This window comes from Aspergillus lucknowensis (assembly GCF_044049455.1).
Source record: "Aspergillus lucknowensis strain CBS 449.75 chromosome Unknown BJX67scaffold_52, whole genome shotgun sequence".
Classification (NCBI taxonomy): Eukaryota; Fungi; Ascomycota; class Eurotiomycetes; order Eurotiales; family Aspergillaceae; genus Aspergillus; species Aspergillus lucknowensis.
In genome coordinates this window covers 65,005-85,566 of record NW_027263596.1, presented here as the reverse complement: position 1 = coordinate 85,566, position 20,562 = coordinate 65,005, and the positions used below count along the sequence as shown (strand labels likewise).

The 20,562-nt window shown below is 52.5% G+C and overlaps 9 protein-coding genes across 9 annotated transcripts; 6 read left to right on the top strand and 3 right to left on the bottom strand.

Moving 5' to 3' along the window:
- The first annotated feature begins 587 nt into the window (after positions 1 to 587).
- BJX67DRAFT_261291 (EXPERA domain-containing protein) lies at positions 588 to 1,816 on the top strand. Its single transcript, XM_071026346.1, has one exon. It carries the CDS (start codon positions 781 to 783, stop codon positions 1,519 to 1,521), a length of 741 nt encoding a protein of 246 aa, XP_070882377.1. The 5' UTR covers positions 588 to 780; the 3' UTR covers positions 1,522 to 1,816.
- BJX67DRAFT_374593 (haloacid dehalogenase superfamily protein) lies at positions 1,717 to 2,752 on the bottom strand (the record flags this gene model as incomplete). The annotated part of the gene is made up of 3 exons (XM_071031572.1): positions 1,717 to 2,421; positions 2,513 to 2,672; positions 2,733 to 2,752. 3 exons carry the CDS (start codon positions 2,750 to 2,752, stop codon positions 1,717 to 1,719), a joined length of 885 nt encoding a protein of 294 aa, XP_070882376.1.
- A 200-nt stretch (positions 2,753 to 2,952) lies between these two features.
- On the top strand, positions 2,953 to 3,893 carry BJX67DRAFT_384715 (uncharacterized protein; the record flags this gene model as incomplete). Its single annotated transcript, XM_071033710.1, has 3 exons — positions 2,953 to 3,063; positions 3,131 to 3,742; positions 3,792 to 3,893. 3 exons carry the CDS (start codon positions 2,953 to 2,955, stop codon positions 3,891 to 3,893), a joined length of 825 nt encoding a protein of 274 aa, XP_070882375.1.
- Positions 3,894 to 3,938: 45 nt separating this feature from the next.
- Positions 3,939 to 6,048, bottom strand: BJX67DRAFT_261253 (phosphatidylinositol-specific phospholipase C domain-containing protein). Its single transcript, XM_071026344.1, has one exon. The coding sequence runs from the start codon at positions 5,924 to 5,926 to the stop codon at positions 4,067 to 4,069; it is 1,860 nt and encodes a 619-aa protein (XP_070882374.1). The 5' UTR covers positions 5,927 to 6,048; the 3' UTR covers positions 3,939 to 4,066.
- Positions 6,049 to 7,616: 1,568 nt separating this feature from the next.
- Positions 7,617 to 9,643, top strand: BJX67DRAFT_261312 (putative carboxylesterase). Its single transcript, XM_071026348.1, has 5 exons — positions 7,617 to 7,882; positions 7,955 to 8,233; positions 8,283 to 8,458; positions 8,512 to 8,876; positions 8,929 to 9,643. The coding sequence occupies exons 1-5, from the start codon at positions 7,716 to 7,718 to the stop codon at positions 9,550 to 9,552; spliced, it is 1,611 nt and encodes a 536-aa protein (XP_070882373.1). The 5' UTR covers positions 7,617 to 7,715; the 3' UTR covers positions 9,553 to 9,643.
- A 1,769-nt stretch (positions 9,644 to 11,412) lies between these two features.
- Positions 11,413 to 13,497, top strand: BJX67DRAFT_261235 (MFS transporter). The gene is made up of 5 exons (XM_071026343.1): positions 11,413 to 11,629; positions 11,685 to 11,705; positions 11,767 to 11,824; positions 11,878 to 11,937; positions 12,006 to 13,497. Exons 1-5 carry the CDS (start codon positions 11,522 to 11,524, stop codon positions 13,280 to 13,282), a joined length of 1,524 nt encoding a protein of 507 aa, XP_070882372.1. The 5' UTR covers positions 11,413 to 11,521; the 3' UTR covers positions 13,283 to 13,497.
- Positions 13,498 to 13,651: 154 nt separating this feature from the next.
- Positions 13,652 to 15,643, top strand: BJX67DRAFT_390653 (putative carboxylesterase). Its single transcript, XM_071034662.1, has 6 exons — positions 13,652 to 13,978; positions 14,051 to 14,220; positions 14,274 to 14,321; positions 14,378 to 14,559; positions 14,613 to 14,954; positions 15,005 to 15,643. Exons 1-6 carry the CDS (start codon positions 13,794 to 13,796, stop codon positions 15,581 to 15,583), a joined length of 1,506 nt encoding a protein of 501 aa, XP_070882371.1. The 5' UTR covers positions 13,652 to 13,793; the 3' UTR covers positions 15,584 to 15,643.
- A 678-nt stretch (positions 15,644 to 16,321) lies between these two features.
- On the top strand, positions 16,322 to 18,125 carry BJX67DRAFT_384710 (putative homogentisate 1,2-dioxygenase; the record flags this gene model as incomplete). Its single annotated transcript, XM_071033709.1, has 7 exons — positions 16,322 to 16,441; positions 16,498 to 16,520; positions 16,581 to 16,755; positions 16,804 to 17,403; positions 17,455 to 17,617; positions 17,673 to 17,795; positions 17,866 to 18,125. 7 exons carry the CDS (start codon positions 16,322 to 16,324, stop codon positions 18,123 to 18,125), a joined length of 1,464 nt encoding a protein of 487 aa, XP_070882370.1.
- A 370-nt stretch (positions 18,126 to 18,495) lies between these two features.
- Positions 18,496 to 20,406, bottom strand: BJX67DRAFT_363870 (serine/threonine-protein phosphatase). The gene is made up of 6 exons (XM_071030122.1): positions 20,013 to 20,406; positions 19,903 to 19,944; positions 19,699 to 19,804; positions 19,115 to 19,648; positions 18,989 to 19,061; positions 18,496 to 18,931 (listed from the first exon to the last, which is right to left on the bottom strand). Exons 1-6 carry the CDS (start codon positions 20,172 to 20,174, stop codon positions 18,859 to 18,861), a joined length of 990 nt encoding a protein of 329 aa, XP_070882369.1. The 5' UTR covers positions 20,175 to 20,406; the 3' UTR covers positions 18,496 to 18,858.
- Positions 20,407 to 20,562: the final 156 nt, after the last annotated feature.

The following is a 20,562-nucleotide window of genomic DNA, read 5'->3' as shown; positions in this document are numbered from 1 at the left end:
ATTGCTGAACGGCACTGCTGCATACTTCTCACCCACAGTATCCCCAGAGAAGAGCACCAGGCCAAGTGGGGTTCGCACAGCTTTCCCCCGAATCCGCAGAACGGGGTGAAACCACTGAAGGATCCTCCAATCAACCACCGAAACCAATGCTGACCAAAGACCTCGCTGCTGGCCTATGATCCTCCTCTGGCAAGCACTGTCGTCCCGTAATTTTGGTTGGAGAGCTGTCCTCAAACAGTAAAGAAGCTTGAATGATGAGTGCTTGCAGGGATGGAGACGATGACTTCTTTGTCGATAATGTCTAACCTTTGGCCTCAACAGAATGGTCATCTCACTAAAAGCAATTAGTGACACATTATTATCACTCGGAGGGGAAAGGACTCGAACTCGCCTCCACCGTTTGAGGCCCAACCCAATTGTCTTGGTTTCGACGTCTGAAATCATGGTACAAGAGGCAACAAGAATTTTGTAACAGGCTGTTCTGAGGTACAGCCATTATTATTCCAGAGGACTCGCGATGATGAGCCCTGAAGTACATGCTCTCCAGGACAGGCACAAGAGATCTGAAGAATGGGGATGTGGAACCAATTTTAATCATTGATCGGCATTTCTGCCTGAGGCGACAACGCCCGTAAACAGTTCGATTTCAGGGGCGTTCAGCTCATCCCCAAACGCAGCGCAACTCTTCCAATCTCCAAGATCTCCCTTTCACATCCCTTGCACAACTCTATTGACAGCCTCTAAACACCATTTATAGCCTTGGAGGCTCCTTCATCCAAGATGTCCACCACAGGTGCGCAGTTCGAACTGGACACACCAACGACCCTCTGCATCGCGTTCGCGCTCTCGTTCATGCCAATCGCATACATCCTCGGAACAGCTTTGATCCCATCGACACAAACGCGCAACCGCATCCTCTTCTTCTGGCACGCCTATGACGCTCTCACCCACCTCTTCATCGAGGGCTCCTTCCTCTACGAATGTTTCACCAGCTACGCGTCCCTCCCGCCAGGCGTCACGCAAGAACCCGCCTTCCTAGGCAAGGGTGACCGCGTCTACGGCGCTGCATACGGGACTCTCCCTTCCGCGCGCCTGTGGCAGGAATATGCTAAAGCCGATCACCGCTGGGCTGTCGCCGATCCCACCGTGGTCTCCCTTGAAATCTTGACCGTGTTCCTTGGTGGTCCTGCTGCAGTCTATATCTGCTACTTGCTCTGGGTGTCCTCGCATCCTCGTACTACCGCGAGTGATAAGGGCTCCGCGAAGGGGAAGCTCTGGCTTGTGGCCACGGCTTTGGCAACGGCGGAGCTTTATGGGGGGTTCATGACCTTTGCGCCGGAGTGGCTGACGGGAAGTCCGGGGTTGGAGACCGGTAATGCGGTGTACCTTTGGTTTTATCTGTTCTTCTTCAACATGCTTTGGGTCTGTGTCCCGCTTTGGGTACTTTGGGAAGCGGTGAAAGAGGTTTGTGGGGCCTTCGTGGCTGTTGAGGCAGAGGATGGGAAGCGGAAGCGGAAGTGATGGTTATAATAATTGGATGAGCGTGGTTGTGTTCCATGGCGACTTTGCTTGACTATATATAATGGATTGATGACCAGGAGTCTGCGTTAATGTTAATACCATGCCACATAATGCTTATGTCTGTCTAGAGACGACTAAATCTAGTTCATCTTCTATGCTCTATCGCGGTCGCAGGCGTCTCTAATCAATCAATAATTAGGCATCTGCAAGCCGGATCCCGTACCTCTCGTAGGGAAAATTTTCCAGCGTCGGAAGGAGGTCGCCCAACCCATCGTTAAGCTGGCCGGGCTTCCCCGCGCTCTGTAGCCTCGCAGCGACTAACTCATCCGCTTCCTTCTCCTGCTCCGACTTCTCCTCCTCCTTATGCTCTCCCGTAAGACCCGCCAGCACCTCTGCCTCGCGCCCCTTGTATTCCTCCAACAGACCGGGATGAGGACACCAAATCACCCTCATACCTGCCCTCCTTCCCGCCTCAACGCCGGGGACTGCGTCCTCGAATACAAGACACTCCTCAGGTGTAATCTCCTTCTCCCCACGCTCCCGCAATTCGGCGTTGATAGTCTCTAGCGCTAGCAGGTAAATATCGGGTAATGGCTTCCCCCTGCCTTTCCCAATCCGCGGGTCATCTCCGAGGACACGTTGCGAGTCTGGGAAAAGAGAGAACAAGTCAGGCAGATGACTGGTCTTCAGCTTGTAGGTTCGAGTGTGTGACGAGGTTGCCAAGGCAATATAGACTGGATGGTCTGTCTTCCGCGTCGCAACGAGATTCGAGAGCAGGGTTTCCACACCCGGCAGAGGCTGGCTCTGCGGGAAAAACTTGGCCTGCTCCGCCGAGACTTGCTTTAAGTATTCCTCGTGAGAAATTGGAAGTTGAGCCCAGTGATGGAAGATTTTCGCGGCCTAGCAGCGAATTCGATCAGAATATGTAGAGAGATTGCAATGTGTCACATCCAAGTGGGGGCGGGGAAGTAATTGGGGCGAAGAAGCGTACATCTGGCTGGGGTCGGCCTTGAAGCTGGGCTTTGATGTGCCACGGCAACTTGGGCTTCCCATATTTACGGAGAATTGAATTCGTGATATCGGTGTATTTGTCTTCCGAGTCGATCAGGAGGCCATCCATGTCGAAGAGGCATGCCCGCACCGGGGGGAGGCTGGAAAGTGCTGGTAAGCTATATATTCATATCGGCAAGGGACACGAGGGTTACACTTACGTTTTGACTCCGTCTTCCATTTCTAATGGATTGATTGAGGTTGCTCTAGAGTAACGACGAAATCTATGGGGAGTTGCAAGAGGAGCCTTTTCGATGACTCGATCCTTATCGCCGATAGCGGCCTCAGGCGGAACTTGCGGGCAGCCAAATCCCAACCCGACGTCAAACCCACTCCCCGCATCATTAAGCAGAGAAACTCCGCAAGCTCCCCGTCAAGAAAATGCCAACGCACAACTCCGACAAGGCAAAGGCGCAGGATAACCATGTCGGAACCGACAGCGAAGATGAAGACATCTTCCACGATGCGCGCTTTCCTGCCGAAGAAGAAACGGTAAGCTCAAATCGTACCTCTCCCGCATCATTCAGCACCAAGCTAACATCAGTAATAACCACCACAGCGCCTTCTCCAGGAAGCCCAGTCGATAAAAGCAGAAGCTAACAAGCTTTATTCCGCGGCGTCCTACGATCAGGCAATCTCTGCTTACGACCGAGCCCTCGCTTCCTGCCCTAGTTATCTCTACTACGATGTTGCCGTCATTCGAAGCAATATGGCCGCCTGTTACTTGAAGCTGGAAGATTGGAAAGCGGCTGTTGATAGTGCGAGTGCGTGTATTGAGGGTCTGGATCGTGAGGTTCCGCCGCTGAGGGAAGAGAGCAAAGAGGGTTCTGGTGCACCTCGAGATTCCGAGGAGTCTGTGGTGGAAATATCTGGCGACGGTGAGGCGGCAGAACAAGAAGAACTAAAGAGGATAAAAGAAAATGACGAGAGAAAACGCGATGTCTTACGAATTCGAGCGAAAGCTCTGATGCGGCGGGCGAGGGCGAAATCTGAATTAGGCGGTTGGGGAAATCTTCAAGGGGCGGAGGAGGATTACAAATCTCTCGCTGCGATGGATACTCTTCCACCAGATGATAGGCGGATTGTGCAGAAAGCCCTTCGAGAACTACCTGAGAGAATAAATAAGGCGCGAGAGAACGAAATGGCAGAGATGATGGGCAAGTTGAAAGACGTAAGTTCACACGCCCTAGGTAATCGGCATCGTGCTAATGTTGTTATAGTTGGGAAATGGTATTCTTAAACCGTTCGGGTTATCAACGGATAACTTTAAGTTCGTCCAGGATCCCAAGACAGGTGGATATAGCGTGAATTTCTCTTCTTGAAATCCGACATTCGCATACTCGGTATAGACGCAGTAGGGCTTCACCAGCTAAGACGAAACATCCGGTATAGGGGACTCAAGAATACGTAAATGAGGTCGATACAGGCCAGAGAAGTGCAGGCCCGGCGCAGAATGAACTCAGCAGAAACAATTCAAGGACCTTTTCAGAATGAACTATAAGATGGTTGAACGAAAATGCGGGTTCGGGGTATCCTTCTCCAGAACCGTGCCGTCTGAGAAAACTGTGCCGTTCTTGAGCACCTCAACACGTCCAGGGTGCACGCCTTGCGGTGGCTTGTCAACGACAGTTCCGTTCGCGAAGATAATGCCGTTCCAAGCTGGGGATAATCTTCTGAGTGCACTACTCGTTGCAGATGCTACTGGCGGAAGAAGGGGATGCCTTTGGCTGCTCACGTCACAATTCTCGCTGATCATGTAAAGGTTTAAGCCGATGGCCAAGGTATATAACTCGGCACTGAGCTGATTCCAGGCGAATTGATCTGTGACTACAACGCCAATGTAGTCAACTAACAGAACATTCGGCCACTTCGTGGGGCTCATGGCATTGACACCGGCCCAGTAAAGAGCCGGGTTGGTGGGCATTATTGCGATTCTCTGGATGGTAAGGGCGGTTGTAGACACGGCATCAGCTGATACAATCCACTGGCTAATCAGGAACTCGTCATCAGTAAAGGGCTTGGCCCTCTCAATCGCTGACCATACTTCGATTTGATTCTCGGCCATTGGCCGTGTAGTAGCCAAGTTTGACCAGTTGTCGTGGACGGCCATTTGCTCCGCGGGATAGAACCCGTCAGATACTGATGCGCGCGGAACTCCGTCTGGCAGGTTGGAACCGTCCAAAAGGAAGAGAACGCAGCCGGTACCATTATTCTGGTCCATAAAGTACGATGCTGCTTGGTTCTGGAACTGCACACTGGTATCGAGATTGCCGCAGCGGTTGCTAATCTTCTTGAGCTCATTAAAGAAGTCGTTCACAATGTCATTGTCCCAGTGGATTGGACCTCCCGTCAGGACCCTTCGGAGGCCGACGAGATATCTGAGGTGGAGAAATATGACCTCCCCAGGATTTTCGGAGGTGAAGCGATTGACTTCCTCGATTATATCTGCTAAGCTCTCTCCCGTGTTTCCCACGGGAACGTCGGCATTTTCGTCGTTAACGTGGGCAACCCAGAAATCATAGTCATCTGTGTTTGATTGATGGACGCTGATGATACGCAAGTCAAACCACCGCGCACCGACGCGAAGCTGATCGTAGATGTTGAGGGCCTGAGTTTGTGTGTTTGCCTCGCTGCCTATGGATAATATCTGCCCGCTGATAGTGCTCATGCCAGAGTCGTGTGTGCCTGGCATTACTATATGCTGAAGCGGCCTGTCTTTGATGACATCGTAGATTTGCCTCATCCAGTTGCCGGGGCCGTGAGTCAGGGATGCCACGAAGCCGTGGCTAGCACTCCCGGTAATGACCAAGGTGACAGGAACCTCTGGTCTTGGGTTAAGGTACTCGCGCTGGCCTAATCCCATGCCGCTGAGGTCGACGACGGTGCGACGCGGGTGTGTATCGGGGATATGAGTCGTTGCTCGGAGGATGAATTTCTGATTTGTGCCCTCGATAGAGTAGTATGCCTCGCCGTTATCGTCGACCGCGTTCGCTCCCGCTTCCTCGGTATAGTGCGCAATATTTTGGCGGGATCGGCCGGGCGGGATATCTCCCCAGTCGAAGACGTCCATCTGATAGGAGTGAGTCTGGTCTAGCTTAAAGCGATGAGGTGTTAGGTTGACAATTGTGATATACTGTCTTCCGGAGGTAAGGTTATCAAGCCCCAAAGAACCCCAGTCTGTATAGCTCCCATTAGGCATCTTCTCAGTGCTATATGTAGCATCGTTCGGACTGCACATCCCGGTTGCCGCCTCCTTTGTGTTATCGCCGGAGGCTCTCGAGATGCTAGGAGCGGCGTGCGCCTGGCGGAGGCTCAGCGCTCCAGCGAACGAGACTAGGACATGGTTTAACTTCATGATGCGACCGGGTTTGGCAAAGTTAGCCCGCGTCTATAAAGTCGGGGCACGGAAGTAGCAGTGAGGACGACCGGCATGAGGAAGGTGCGATGGGCGATTTAAGCATCCTGGCCTCCTTCACCTGCTAAGAATCGCTTGACGCAGCCCGATCGCAAGTTTTGGCAGAAGCTACTTAATGTTACATGTGGTTGATTGCTCATTCCGCTCTGGGGCTGGCGATTCATGTTGGCAGCTGAGGGCTTCTATTAGCGCCGTGCCGCGTGAGGAATAGCCTGAGCAACAACGCTGCCAACCCTGATCATGAGGTTTAATTCGTCTGACGACCGATGCCCCTGCAGCTTTGATTGGGGCCGAGTTGCATTCTGCATGTCAGTAATGCAGATCCGTAGCCAACCCCTTCCATCACGTTGATCCACGACTTCAGGAGAGCCAATCAGCCGTTGTAACGGAAGGGAAATCTCCAGAGTTTCCATCAGTCTTTTCGGAGTGGAGGAAGAGGGGCTTGCGGAATCTCAAGGCGTTGAACGGCATCTCTCTTGTAACTATTCACAAAGTTAGTAACTGGTGAGCGGGAAAGAAATAGATGGTGTGAGTCTAACCTCTTTTCAGCGCCCATCACCTGGTCAGGAAGCTTTGGGGTAGGCTTCACCTGACCCAAAGTAGGGCGAAGCTCTGAGCCGATTCAACGCCTGCAAGTGAACGTCGATTCTCGCCGGTGACATTGGCATCATCAAGGCGCGCACCGTGCAACACTCGCACAGTAGCAAAGTCTGTTTCGGCCCCCAACCCTGGCATTTTATGACGCACAGGTCTTCCCACAATTCGGTGCCGCCGCTTCTACCCGTCAATTCCAAAGTGACCATATATATAGCATCCAGCTGGGAGTTAGAAGTAGGCCTCAAAATCTTAGGCCAGGGCTTGGACTTTTCGAATAGGCCTGTTGGCGTAGTTCCCTCTGGCCGTTGGACAGCGTCGCACAAGGAGAAGAGAGTTCCCGCGGGCGACAGAGTCAGGTGGACCCTTCACTTGCTCTCAGCCAGAGTCGAGGCCGGTGTGTTGGATGGTCGAGGGGGGAGACCAAAGAAGTCAGCTGGGTGAGTGGATGGGATCTCACCCATGAGCCCCCAACCACCACAGCCGACCCTTTCGTCTCTCAGTTCGCCCACTCGACTCTGCGTGACCGCCGAGAACATTGATTACTGTACTCTAACAATCGACAACAATCACAACATACCGCACCCGGTTATCGGTTTGTCGTCCTTCCGCGTGATTGCTGCACAGCTCATGGTCGTCTTGTGTCTCGATTAACTTCTGTCAATCTCCCCAGTATGGCGGGAAACTTTCCGCATTTGAGCTTCAGGTGTTTCCCCGCAAAATGATGATTCTCGTCGGCATTGGGGGAATTCCGGTCGTTGACATTGTAAATCTCAAAAAAAAAAAAAAAAATCAGCCGTCTCGACTTAATTAGCTACATCGAAAACGTGACTCGCAAGCGCTCCCATCGCACATGAGATGAGAAATTCATACTCGTTTGCGATTTCTTGCCCCGTTTCTTGTACCCGTCTGTCCTCACTAGATCTGGAGAGCGATCTCTTCATTCGCGCAACCCATCCAGCACTGGTGGAGGCTATGGAGCCCGGATTTTCCCCGCCAGGGACCGCAGGCGCAGAAGTCTCAAAAACGTCACCCCCGCTTCTCGGATCAGCGTGGTGCTCTGCAATAATTATCTAACCCGCATCTCAGCTGTCTTTCCTGAGGTTTCTCCGCAAAGACTAACGAGGCGGCAACAATGGCGACAGTGCTTCAGACCCAGCAACTTGGAGCTATTCGAGGCAAAGGTAGCGAAGGAGTGACACAGTATCTGGGGATCAAGTACGCGACTCTCAAAGATAGACTGGCAGATGCTGTGTTATTCGAGGGTCCCAATGATGGTGTCCTGGACGCGACTAAAGACGGGTGAGCTTGCCCTGCTGTACACCACTTATCAAAGCCGGCAAGGGGATTAACATCAAAATCTGGGCTTCCCAGTCCTACGGCAGCGTCGCTTCCATTCGGTTGTGACTTGGAACTAAGCCATATACAAAACACTTTGCCCAAGAAAGACCTTCCCCAGTCCGATCTCGATTGCTTGAACCTGAACATTGCTACTCCCACAAACTCGACCTCGTCTTCGCGACTCCCAGTTTTTCTGTTTATCCATGGAGGTGGCTTCGTTATCGGCGCTAACTCATGGCCTCAATTTGACTACCATCGGCTTGTCAAGCTCTCAACGGAAAAGAACCTTCCAGTCGTCGCAGTCTCCGTGAAGTAAGGTGAGAAATACCTCATGAAGAAGGTAACCGACTAACAAACCTAGCTATCGCCTTGGGGCTTTCGGGTTTTTAACCTCCGAGGAGCTGCGCAACGCCGGGTACAAGGCGAATAACGGCCTCAGAGATCAAAGGGTAGCCATCGAATGGGTGAGAAAGCACATCCATGAGTTTGGCGGAGACGCGGACAATATAACGGTGGCGGGGATGAGTGCAGGTGGAGGTAAGTCGTACACTTACGTGAAATGCGGAATCGGAGAGCTAATCACATCATAGCGTCTGTTACCTACCACCTGAACTCTGAAAAGGCACTCTTTAAGCGGGCAATTGTGATGAGCGGCACATATTTCTTGTCCCAGCCATTGCCCTATGAGGCGCACGAACAGAACTACCAGAACGCCATAGCGGCTCTGGGACTTTCCAATGCTGCTAGCCCAGAGGAGAGGATAAAAGCATTGTCAGAGTTGCCTGCGACCGAAATCGTTTCTCGACTCCCCCCCTCTATCTTAGCTGTTCCCGCGATAGATGGCGACATCGTTCCTTCTGCTTTCTCGCGCGCGCAAACAGGTTGCGCAACCTCCGATGAGCCAAGGGGAAAGAATTGGTGTCATGAGTTGATGATTGGCGATGCCGAGATAGACGTAAGTGGGAACATACTTGACGCGTCGAGCTGGCTAACTCCGTTGCTCCTAGGCGAGCATCATTGCATTCCTTTACCCAAAGACGAAGAACGAGTGTGCGAAAAAATTCGTCAAAGCTGTGAAGACTGTGTTCCCGTCACAAACAGCCGAGTCTCAGCAGATCCTGGAGTCATATGGTCTTGCAGACCCGAGCAGCAATGACGATGATGCTTATCCTGCTGTTCTCGATTTCATCAACGACATTGTATTCTTCACCCCAGTGCTGACTTTTGCGCAAGGATGGAAGGGACCAGCGTATGTGTACTATTTCAATGAGACAAATCCATGGGATGGTCCGTGGAAAGGTCAAACAAATCACATCCTCGACCTCGCCTACTTGTTCCAGAACTTCCGCGAGACTTTGTCCCCAGCTCAGCAAGCAGTTGCAACTGCATTCGCGGAGGATTTCTTCAAGTTCTGCCACGGACAGGCTCCATGGCCCGCTATCTCTAAGGGCACAGTAACGGACGGCTTTACTGCTAGAGTCTACGGGCCGAGCTCTGAGGGCTCTTTTATTGGGACTGTCGCTCAGGCGCATGGGCTCCAGAGCAAGCGACGGCCAAACTTCTATGACCTGACGGATAGGATCTCCCCGGATGAGCTTGCGAAGGTATTCAACGTTTTCATGTCACTGTGATCCGACTCTAGGTCAATATGACCCAGACCCAAGACTGGGAATACCTCAGAAAGGTTTTATACTTGAAATACAATACATTTGGTCTACGGAATCTTGAGAGGCGAGGAAAGATCCCGAACAGTCGTAGGCCTCGTAGAATGATTGCCAGAGCCTCGCCTTGTTAGCTCGTCGTGGGTGTCCCATATATAGAATCGGCAGCCCTGGCTTCCTCCTGGATGGATAACTTTAAAGCGATCTCATGTCGTAGTCGAAAATCCACCCGGGAGCCTTGAGGTGAAGCCACAGTCCGCAAAAAGAAGTTAAAGACGAGCCCACACCCCCGGTGGACCGGTATTTGAGTTCCTCAGGGCTGCATTGATCGACGTCCGTTTTGGTCCCAAATCTAGCAAATTATATGAGTGATCGACATTGGCCAACGGGAATGGATGGCCCTTGCTGTCGGTGCTGCAAATGCCCGGACATTGACGATGAACGTGGCTAGGGAGTTGTAGTTGTCACCGTTGGGTTAAATAGGCAATGGCCCATTGCACCAGGTAGACTTTTTCGACCATGTACGTCAATTCTGACCAGGATACAATCATCGTTGCCATCAATTGCGATTTCCAGCAGCTCTGATACAAGATCCATCCGAAGCACCATGCTAGCCATCGCAAAATAGCGCCTGGTGAACAACACCATCAAGGCTATCGCTATTGGAGGAATCGGGGCATACGCAGTCTCCAGCTATTTCGGCCAGAGTGCCTTCGCAGAGTCACCGGCACCGCGGAGGGTCTTCGGTCGGGGACCGGCGTTCAAATACCTACAGCTTCACAGCTCTGAGAGCGTCAACCATAACATCAAACGACTTCGCTTTGAACTTCCTGGTGGAGAGAATTCGCAAAGCGGCCTGGGGCTTACTTGTGAGTTCTTGTCTCGTTAGATCCATGGTCGGAATACCACGAGACTGGCTAACTCAGGAGGTTGGCAGCTTCTCTTCTCACGTTTTCCAAACCCGACGGGAGCTGGCTACCCGTTGTGCGACCCTACCCCCAGTCAGCAAACTGGGCAAGCTACTCTTTACCTTCAAGGCGGTTCACGGCCACTCTAACATCAGCTAGACGAGCCCGGTTTTGTTGATCTCTTCGTCAAAAAGTACCCCAATGACAAAGCAAGCACGCACCTCCACAGCCTGAAGCCAGGGGACAGTTTGCTCTTTTTAGCGGTACTCCCAGGATTTGCCTGGACGCCGAACAAGTTCTCCCATGTCTGCCTCATTGCCGGCGGTGCGGGGACCACACCTATCTACCAGCTTGCGCAGGGAATCCTCGATAATCCCGCCGATATGACAAAGATCACGGTCATATTTGGCGTGAATACCGAGGAAGATCTACTCCTGCGCTCGGAGTTCGATGTCTATAAGCAGCGATTCCCAGACAGGTTCGACATTCAATATACTGTTAGTTGGCCGGGGAAGAGGTCCTCTCCAGAGGGAGGCGTGCGGTCGGGATATGTGACTAAGGAACTCCTCGCAGAGCTCATGCTGGGGCCAGACGAGAAGGACACCGAAGTATTTGTTTGTGGCCCGCCTGCAATGGAAACCTCGCTAGTAGGAGCCGGTTCCTTTGGAGAGGGCGAGAAGGGTTATTTGTAGAGACGACCTCATTGGGACAGCATAAACGACAACACAACCATGTCAGTGCCGCGGCAAATCCAATGAGAGAGCTTGCTAGACATGCGAAGTGAAGTCACGAAGGATCACAAGCCAAGCATTTGGAGTGGAAGCGAAAAGCGAGAGCCCTCGAAACCCGCTCGTATCCGCTTGTCACGCTCGAGTCGGGACCCGCGGACCAGAAGATTTGAAAGTGCCTCCTTTTTTTTGTGTTTTTTTTTGGCATCCCTCTTGCTGTCCATTATTTAATGTCAGCGGAAGGAGCAAAAACGATCATATCATCCTTGGGTTACTCTGCATGTCCGTTCCTTGCTCTCTGCGATGTTGACCACGCTGTCGGCTCGCAAAGAGCCTGCCCGGCCGTTCCTGCTCGAGTGGAGAGCCTCCAAACGGTTTATAATTTTCGTGGTGTGTTTCGCTGTCTTCACGGTATGATACCCATTATTTCCCGGTTCGCCCGGTTCGTCTAACTCTAGGCCAACAGGACATCTTATTATACGGAATAGTTCGTGCTTTGGAATCCTTGTCGGTTGACTTCGGCTTGCAATGTGTTCTGACCGTTCCAGATTGTCCCGGTGACTCCGACAGTACTCAACGACAGAGCTGGTGTAGGTGAAGATGAAGGTATCTTTACTACTTGGGAAAACTACGGCCGACTTTGAGCTAACACGAAGCAGAGCAGAAGTGGACCTCTATCCTGCTGGGTCTCTACGGCGGCGCCCTCCTTGTGTTCTCCCGTATGTGGCCTCAATGCTGGTCGCGGTGCGGAGTACAGATCTTCCTACTAACCATATCCGACGTATAGCTCCCGCCGGTTACATAGCGGACAGGATTGAGTCCCGTCGGTGGCCATTGATCCTAGGTCTAGTTGCGTTAGCTGCATCGACTGCTTTGCTCTGCATTGGCACCCATATTGGGCTATGGATTGCTGGTCGTTTATGCCAGGGAGCTTCTGGTGCGGTCGTCTGGACGGTGGGTTGCGCCTTGCTAGTTGACACTGTGGATAAGGAAGGCCTTGGACAAGCTCTAGGCTATATCGGGATGGGTCTGACATTCGGAGCTATGGGTGGCCCTCTGATTGGGGGCGCTCTCTACGAACATGGGGGATACTATTCTGTTTTCGCATTGGCGTTTGCACTTATTGTGCTCGATATCGTTTTCCGCGTCGTCATGATTGAGAGGAAAGATGCGGTTAAGTGGCTTCCTTTCGAAGATTCACAGACCGTGCGGCAGACTGAGAAGCGTGAGACTCCGAGGGTTGATCCTCATACAACCGTTGATATTGAACACCAGAAAGGACCCCGGGATCCATCGGAAGCACCAATAACAGAACCATCTTCCAGCCATTCTGCCACACAGGGAACATCAAGTCAATCACCCGAGAAAAAGAGGAAAAGCGCCCTCTGCACACTTCTAGCTTCATCCCGCATCCTTGTTTGCCTCTGGGCCTACTTCATCCTCTCCGTCCTTCTCACCTCATTCGACAGCGTCCTCCCACTGTTCGTCGAGGAGACCTTCCGCTGGCAACAAACCGCCCAGGGACTTATTTTCCTCCCCTTGACCATCCCCCACATTATCGACCCCGTGGTCGGATACATCAACGACCAATACCCCAGATCCCGACGTTATATTGCTGGTGGAGCATTCTTCGCGGCGATCCCAGTCCTCGTTCTCCTTCGCCTCGTCCGGAACAACTCAACGCAGCATATTGTCCTGTTATGCGCCTTGCTCTCACTAGTAGGACTCTGCTTGGCGGCAATGTCTGCGATTCTCCTCGTGGAAGTGTCCTACGTCGTCCGGGAAAAAGAAGAAAATACACCAGAGATCTGGGGTAAAGGCGGCGCGATGGCACTAGCATACGGCTTCCTGAATTCCGCTTTCGCCGGTGGCAGTCTCGTGGGTCCGTTCCTTACTGGTTTCATTCGCGAGAGTGCTGGCTGGGGGACCATGGCCTGGGTCCTCGGCCTCATAGTAGGTACGACCGGCGTTCCCGTACTGTTGCTCCTGGGTGGTTGGCTTTTTGAGCAGAAGAAGGGTGCAGAGCCTGAAGTCCTAGATAGTGAGGAAACAGTTGGGCAATAATACCATAGACAATCTTAACATGTTAGACCACCTCAGCAGAAAGCGGAGTGGCCGTCTACGTGGTCTTCCGTCTCTGTAGGAAACGATGTAGATATGGTTGAGGTAGATAATGCCCTCTCGGCCGTCTCGTCTGGCGGAGTCGGCAGGCCGAAGTACCATGACACCCAGAGGAGAGAAGACCCAATGCTGAGGAATGTGCAGTGGAGGAAACGAGGACTCCGGACGCTGTGGTTCCATCTCCAACTCTGAGCTGACGCCCAGCGGAGGCACCACATCCCCGCAGCAGCCCCACACATCCTCCTCATTCACGAGGGGTCGAACAATAACACTTTCAAGTTTCGGAAATGCGGCACATTCACACAGCTGGAGAGAAAGATGATGACATGAAAGTGTGGGGGTGCTTGAAGGCCCGTCCAGGCGAGGCTCCTTCGAGCCGATGAGAGTTGATTAATATTCACTGTGCTCTCGTCACCGTCACCATCACCTCGTTCTCACGTCGTCCACGGACAGGATGGCATCTCCGCAAGTCCGCCACGGGGCGCTTCAGGCTACCTTCAATGGCGTCGAGATTGGGTACGATGGTACAGCGGTCCACCACTTCCGGGGTATCAAGTACGCAAGTATTCCGGGACGATTCGAGCGCGCCCAACCTGTGACCAGCTTCCAGGGACGAGACGTCGATAGTACGAGATATGGGTATGTTTCAATTTCTCTAATACATGAGATGGATTATATGGGAAAGCTCTCTAATTCTCAGATGGTCAATAGCCCGAGATGTCCCCAAGTCGATATCGACGTCCGCCATTTGCTACGCATCCCCGAAGAGTACTTGATCGAGGAGGAGCCCGAGGATGAATTCGAGTGTTTGACCGTCGATATCACTTGTCCGCCCGCTTCGACACATAAGGGAAATCTTCCGGTTCTGGTTTGGATTCACGGTATGGAAGTCTACTGAGTATGCGTCTGCCGGCTTTAGCTTATCGGCCTGTAGGTGGTTCGCAGATCATGACATTTTGCTCTGCCGCGTCGGGAATTTGCGGTACAGTGCCCATTCCCACCCGTTTCTTGGTCCGCTGCAAAGGCTAAGAGGTACAGATCCGACGAGACTTATAGCGGACTCTATCAAGGCCGGTAAACCGATCGTTTTCGTTTCGATAAACTACCGACTCAATATCTTCAGCTTCGGTGATGGGGGTGAAAAGAACCTGGCTATTAAGGATCAGCAATTAGGGCTCGATTGGGTACGAAAGAATATTGCCGCATTTGGCGGGAATCCGGTCTGTTCTTCCAACCCGTTCAAGTCTCGTACATGCGCTGACCGTTGAATCAGGATAATCTTACGCTGTCTGGAGAGAGCGCCGGTGCGATCTACGTCCACGCGCACCTTATTACTGGCCCTCCGGTGAAGAGAGCCGTGTTGGCGTCCGGGTCGCTCTACCTGTCTTCGCCCCTGCCGGTGGAGAGAGGGAACGGACTTATAAAGGCGCTGGAAGCTAAGGTACAGCAAGCCGGCCATTCGTCACTCAAAGAGGCTTCTGTGCCGTCCTTGCTGCAAGCGCTGAAAGAGAGTAATGTCAACACTATGTGGATACAGGAAGACGAGGAATTGCGAGGGTGGGAGACGAGGCTAGAACAGGTTGACGAGATTATGATTGGTGATACCGAATATGAGGTAGGTCCTTCCTCCGTTCTTTCATGCTGCTCCCGCTAATGGCTCTACAGTCCGTCATCTGGAGGAACGGTATCGAGACCTTCGACGGAGAGACGATCGCGGCAGCCTTCGAACAAGACACGAAATGGGGCACAAAACTGCGCAAGCTATACCAAGTTGTCCCTGACCGACCGACTGTATGCAAGCTCGGGGCATTGGATCTCGTGAATGACGCACGATACACCCTTCCCGTCGAGCTTATCGCCAACAAGTTAAGCGCCGCAGGCAAGCGCGTATTTAAATACGTAGTAGATCAGCCTAACCCGTGGCAAGCTTCCAGCCGTTCACATCATGCTGTTGATCTACTCTTCTTATTTGGCGGCGTGGACCTGTCCTTCAATCCTGCTGCGGATGCCGTGGGTAAGGAGATGAGGAGTCGCTGGATTCAGTTTGTGGCCGGGGATCAACCTTGGCCTGCTGAGAGGCGCTTTGCCTACGGACCCGTGGGCGAGTGCAAGGAGATTTCAGAGGGTCAATTCGCAGCGCGACGAAGAGTCCAACACCTCCAGGTTTTGAAGGAGGCTGGGATAGGAGTGTATCTACCCATTGTCTTTGCCTTGACGGCTGGCAAGATCAGTTTATTGAACTAGATGATGTTTACAGAGACAAGAATATAGACTTTTATGGCAATGAGGTAGGTTAGATAGACCCTGCTGAATTTCCACGACCTATGCGTGTGCATTATTCTAGTATAAAGCTACATGTGACCGACCCCCTTCCTTCCACGCAACAGCCCTCCAACTCTCCCCCTCACAACCTCTCGAATTCGACGACAACCACCTCATTCTGGGGATCCCCCATTACGTCCGGCAAATCCCCAAGCCAAGTAAGCTCCGACCTTTTCCAAGGTTACCCCACGTCCATCCTCGTTCACACCTTACTCAGATCTGACTCATGTGGGGTCAACGGACTGACCTCCAGACAACGTCCCAAATGCACTGGAACGACTCCACTCGCACGCGCATTCTCCAGGATCCACACAGAGCACGTCGGCATTTAAGCTCCTCCCCGAGATACTGGCGGTATGTCTCTCGGGCCATGCGGGGGAGAAGCGGTCGCACCATACCACTCGCTGGGGTAGCACCATGGCCCTGCTGTAAGATGGCTCTGTCGAGGACGAGAGTCCAATCAGAGGTTTGTCGCGGTTGACCAAATGACGACGCCTCCTATTCCATGGCTTGCCTTACCCCGTCCGACCCCACAGGCCAGAATATATGAGGGACTGCGTTCCGGCCATGTTCGAACCAGACACGGTATAATCTTGCTTTCAGAGGCTCGAGGCACCTAGCGCTTTCGGCTTGTATCGGGTTGTCAGTCTCAAGTTCACAATGGGTACGACTAGCGCAAATACCGACCCGAAGGAATATCAGAAGATATTCCATTGGGCTGAAACCCAGAAAGACGCTACGGTTCCATCATTCAAGACGAGGAGGAATGACCCCTACGAGGTGTGTCTTTATCATTTTCTATCCTTTTGAACCGATCATTCACTAATCCGCAACAGTATCAAGCCGGGTTTGGCAACGCGTATGTTCAGCCCTAGTATCGTACCTCGATGATTCAACTATCTGACGCGAAAGCCAATAGATTCGAGTCCGAGGCTGTCCCCGGAACCATTCCACACGGCCAGAACAGCCCCCGCAACGTTCGTTTCGGCCTTTATGCAGAGCAGGTTACAGCAACCGCTTTCGTTGCCCCGAGGCACTCTAACAAGAAGGCGTGGCTCTACCGCGCTCGCCCGGCTGTTGCCCACCAGGGATTTGTATGTCAACCCCTGTCTTCGAGCCACAAGTGATTAACATCTTGTCAGACAAACCTCCCGGACAACAAAGACACCGAGTCCAGCTTCTTGCCGTTAAATCCCCGCATCCACGTCTCCCCTACCCAGCTAGCATGGTTTCCGTTCGACATTGAAGAGTCCGAGACAGATTTCGTCTCTGGTCTCAAGACTGTTGCCGGGTCCGGTGACCCAACCCTCCGCGAAGGCATCGCCACGCACGTCTACACCGCGAACAAGAGCATGACAAAGAAGGCCTTCGTGAACTCCGACGGCGAATTCCTTATCGTCCCGCAGCAGGGTTCTCTCGATATCCAGACTGAGTTCGGTCCCTTGTACGTCCAACCCGGTGAGATCGTTGTCATCCAGCGCGGTCTCCGTTTCCGCGTAGAGCTCCCTGATGGACCTTCTCGTGGCTATATACTTGAAATCTGGGGATCTCAATTTGAGCTTCCAGAACTTGGGCCCCTTGGTGCGAATGGTCTGGCCAATGCACGGGACTTCCTGTACCCCACTGCAAAATATGAAGTTGTCCAGGAGCCCTGGGAGATCGTCTACAAGCTTGGAGGGAAGTTCTTCAAGAGCACACAAAACCACAGCCCTTTTGATGTTGTTGCCTGGCACGGTAACTTCGTACGTCCATTCCATGACCATACCCACACTCTCAATGGCTGACTTTCCCAGGTTCCATACAAATACGACTTGACCAAGTTTGTCAACGTCGGCTCCATCTCAGTCGATCACATTGACCCATCTATCTTCTGCGTCCTTACCGCGAAATCCCGCGATATGACCGCTCCCCTCGCCGACGTCCTCATATTCTCTCCCCGCTGGGATGTCGCATCACGTATGTACCCATGGCCCTCGATATTCCTGGTCTACAGCACCCTAACCTACTCCAGACACCTACCGCCCCCCTTACTACCACCGCAACGCTGCCTCTGAACTAATGGGTCTCATCTACGGCGAATACGGTGGCCGCTCCGACGAATTCAAGCCCGGCAGTATCTCTTTCGAGTGCGGAAGTAAGTCCCTTTTCTCCGAACGCACAAATCCCAAAGTAAGACCAGTCCCTAATTCCCCTTGCCCTACCAGTGGTCCCCCACGGCGTCGCCTACGAAGAATTCAAAGCCGCCACGGAGAACGCGCCGCCCGTGATGCAGATCTCCGAGGGTTCAATCGCATTCATGTTCGAGTCTTCCCGCCCCTTCACAATCACCGATTACGCGTGGAACAGCCCCAAGAAGCACGAGCACGAGCCGAAGATGTGGGATAACCTCGTTGATAACTTCTCCAGCCATGCCAAGGAGGTCGAGGAGATTCTGGCGAAGAAGGGGAAGGGGTTGAAGGTTTGATTTGCTTGCTTGCTGTTCCTGGTTTGGTTCGGAGCGCCTTGTTTTTTTTTTTTTTTTTTTTTTTTTGTCTTACTGTATGTGATAGGCGCGCTTATTGCGCGGCTTGTTTAGTTTCCACAACCCATGATGAATATTCCAGTAGGAAATAGTAGTACCAGACGATGGTTCTAAAAGGGAGCGAAAAATCGCCTCCTCGGTCCGTTACAGCACTCCTTCGTCAGGTGGAACACATCGTTGATAGACCAGTAGATACAAGGATCAGACAACCAGACCCCGAAGGCTGACGAGGTCAATCTAGGTTGGGGTCCTGTGTTTGTCTGGGCCACCACATTAACGGGGGATAGTCCGCTGTAGCAAGAAGTCACGATGGCTTACCCACCCAGAAGGGTCATCCGCTAATTGTCGCCGTTCCGTCTCCGGCCACGCTGGACGAGACTAAGTGGCCGTGGTAGTGGGTGAAACGCGACATGACAGTGTAATCTACGCACCCAAAGGCTAGCAGAGCGCCCCGACCCAAGGGCCACTAAACGAGTCATATAGTAGGGCTCCCATTTATCTTAACGTCTTGACATATCTTTATTTTCATGAATGGTATCAACACGGCGACATCTGCGGACACATGATTATCTAGGCGAGCATGCCGGTGTCTGCTCATCCAACGTCCCAGAAGCCCTTTCGGAGGGCCAGAAATTCTCAACTTCACAGGTGAGAAATGAAATCTATCACTATAAAATCACAGGAAATAATCTGGGGTACGTCTCGAGACCATTGGCTCCCCTGCGCGTGGGCAAGGATCAAATTGTAAGCTGCGGAGAATGTCAGTCAGAAAAGACGCCCAAAACAGTTACTTCGGGATCACATACAACGTATACTTCAGATGCTCGTCAATTTCCATGATCGCAGCTTGGTTGCCGCAGCGGTAGCAGTAATTAGGGGCTAATTCTGTCAGCTGGCCCCAGTAGGTTACAGAGGCTAGAGAGGTTTCTTACCTGAGAAAATCGTAACGACATTTCGGTCCTGTGACCAATTATATCCCTCCATCACCAGCTGGTGTGCTCGCGCAACGAGAGTCAATCCATTATTATGATTAAACGCCTCTGAGATATCCTGCCCAAAAGTGTATCCAGCACCCCGGGGAGAGATACCCCATCCGCAGCGGTCATCGGGGTCGCTCCAAAGCAAATCACACATGGGTCCTTCGTGTGGGACCTCCTGAATACGGTCTAGCGAACGAATGTTGTCCAGAGTGTCGATAGACGGGCTCAGGCCGCCGTGAAGACAGAAGATCTGGTTCTCGATGAGGGCGGTGAGGGGGAGGTAATCGAAAAGGTCTGTGAAGTATTTCCAAACATTGGCGTTGCCGTATTTGCGCAAGCATTCGTCGTAGAACCCATACACCTGTGTGATCTGGCGGGACTCGTGGTTTCCTCGAAGGATGGTGATACGTTGGGGGTAGCGAATTTTCAGGCAAACAAGGAGAGTGACGGTCTCGACGGAGTAATATCCACGGTCGACATAATCACCTTGAAACAGTCAGTCGAGGGTCGAATACGAGACTACGAAAAGAACCCACCCATAAAGAGGTAGTTCGTGTCGGGATTCGGACCCCCTATGCGGAAGAGCTCCATAAGGTCGTGGAATTGACCGTGGATATCACCGCACACAGTTACCGGGCATTTCTGAATATTCATGTTAATCGTTCGGAACATTCGAGGCGGTCGGAAAGCACGCAAAAAGCCCACAATGCTTCAACGAAAATCAAACACAATGCACATACCACAGGCTGAACATTTGACTCTTCCTGTAACACCTCTCGCGCCTATACCAGGGAACAACCATTCGAGTTAGCATAATCAATTCCGTTAAGCTAACCACAGAGAAACACACCCGATCACACAGCCTCCGCACATCGTCCTCTGCGAGTTGCTTGCAGGTCATCAAATTCTCGATCCAGCCATCAAGGGTAGGAATAGAGCCGGGATCAGTCGTTGGGGAAAGGTGATGTGGCTCCGGCGAACGCGCCGCATCAATCTCCATGTTATTATCCATTGTCGAGGGCTGTGTGGCAGTCGAAGGGCAGAAGAGAACCAGGGATACGTCTGTCGAGGGGCGGGATAAGTGGGCGACGGAAGGGTCTCGTGAGGAAGGAGATCGCTGGTGTAGTGGGTTCAGGAGGGAAGGGGGAGATGAAAAAGTAAAAGCAAACAAAAGCGAGATAGAATGTCTACTTGGAGAAAAGAATTCGTGCTGTCAACGTTGGGATGGCGATGGAGGGAGATATCGAGGGCAGGAGGGAGAGGAGGTTTGCTGGCGCCAGGGTGGGCGAGGTTTGGCCGCCCGTGCGCCACACCGCCGATGCAACGCCACACATCCCACTTCGGAGTCTGCACAGCTGCCAGATGGCGGGCGGGAATGCTCTCCATCCAGAATGGGAATG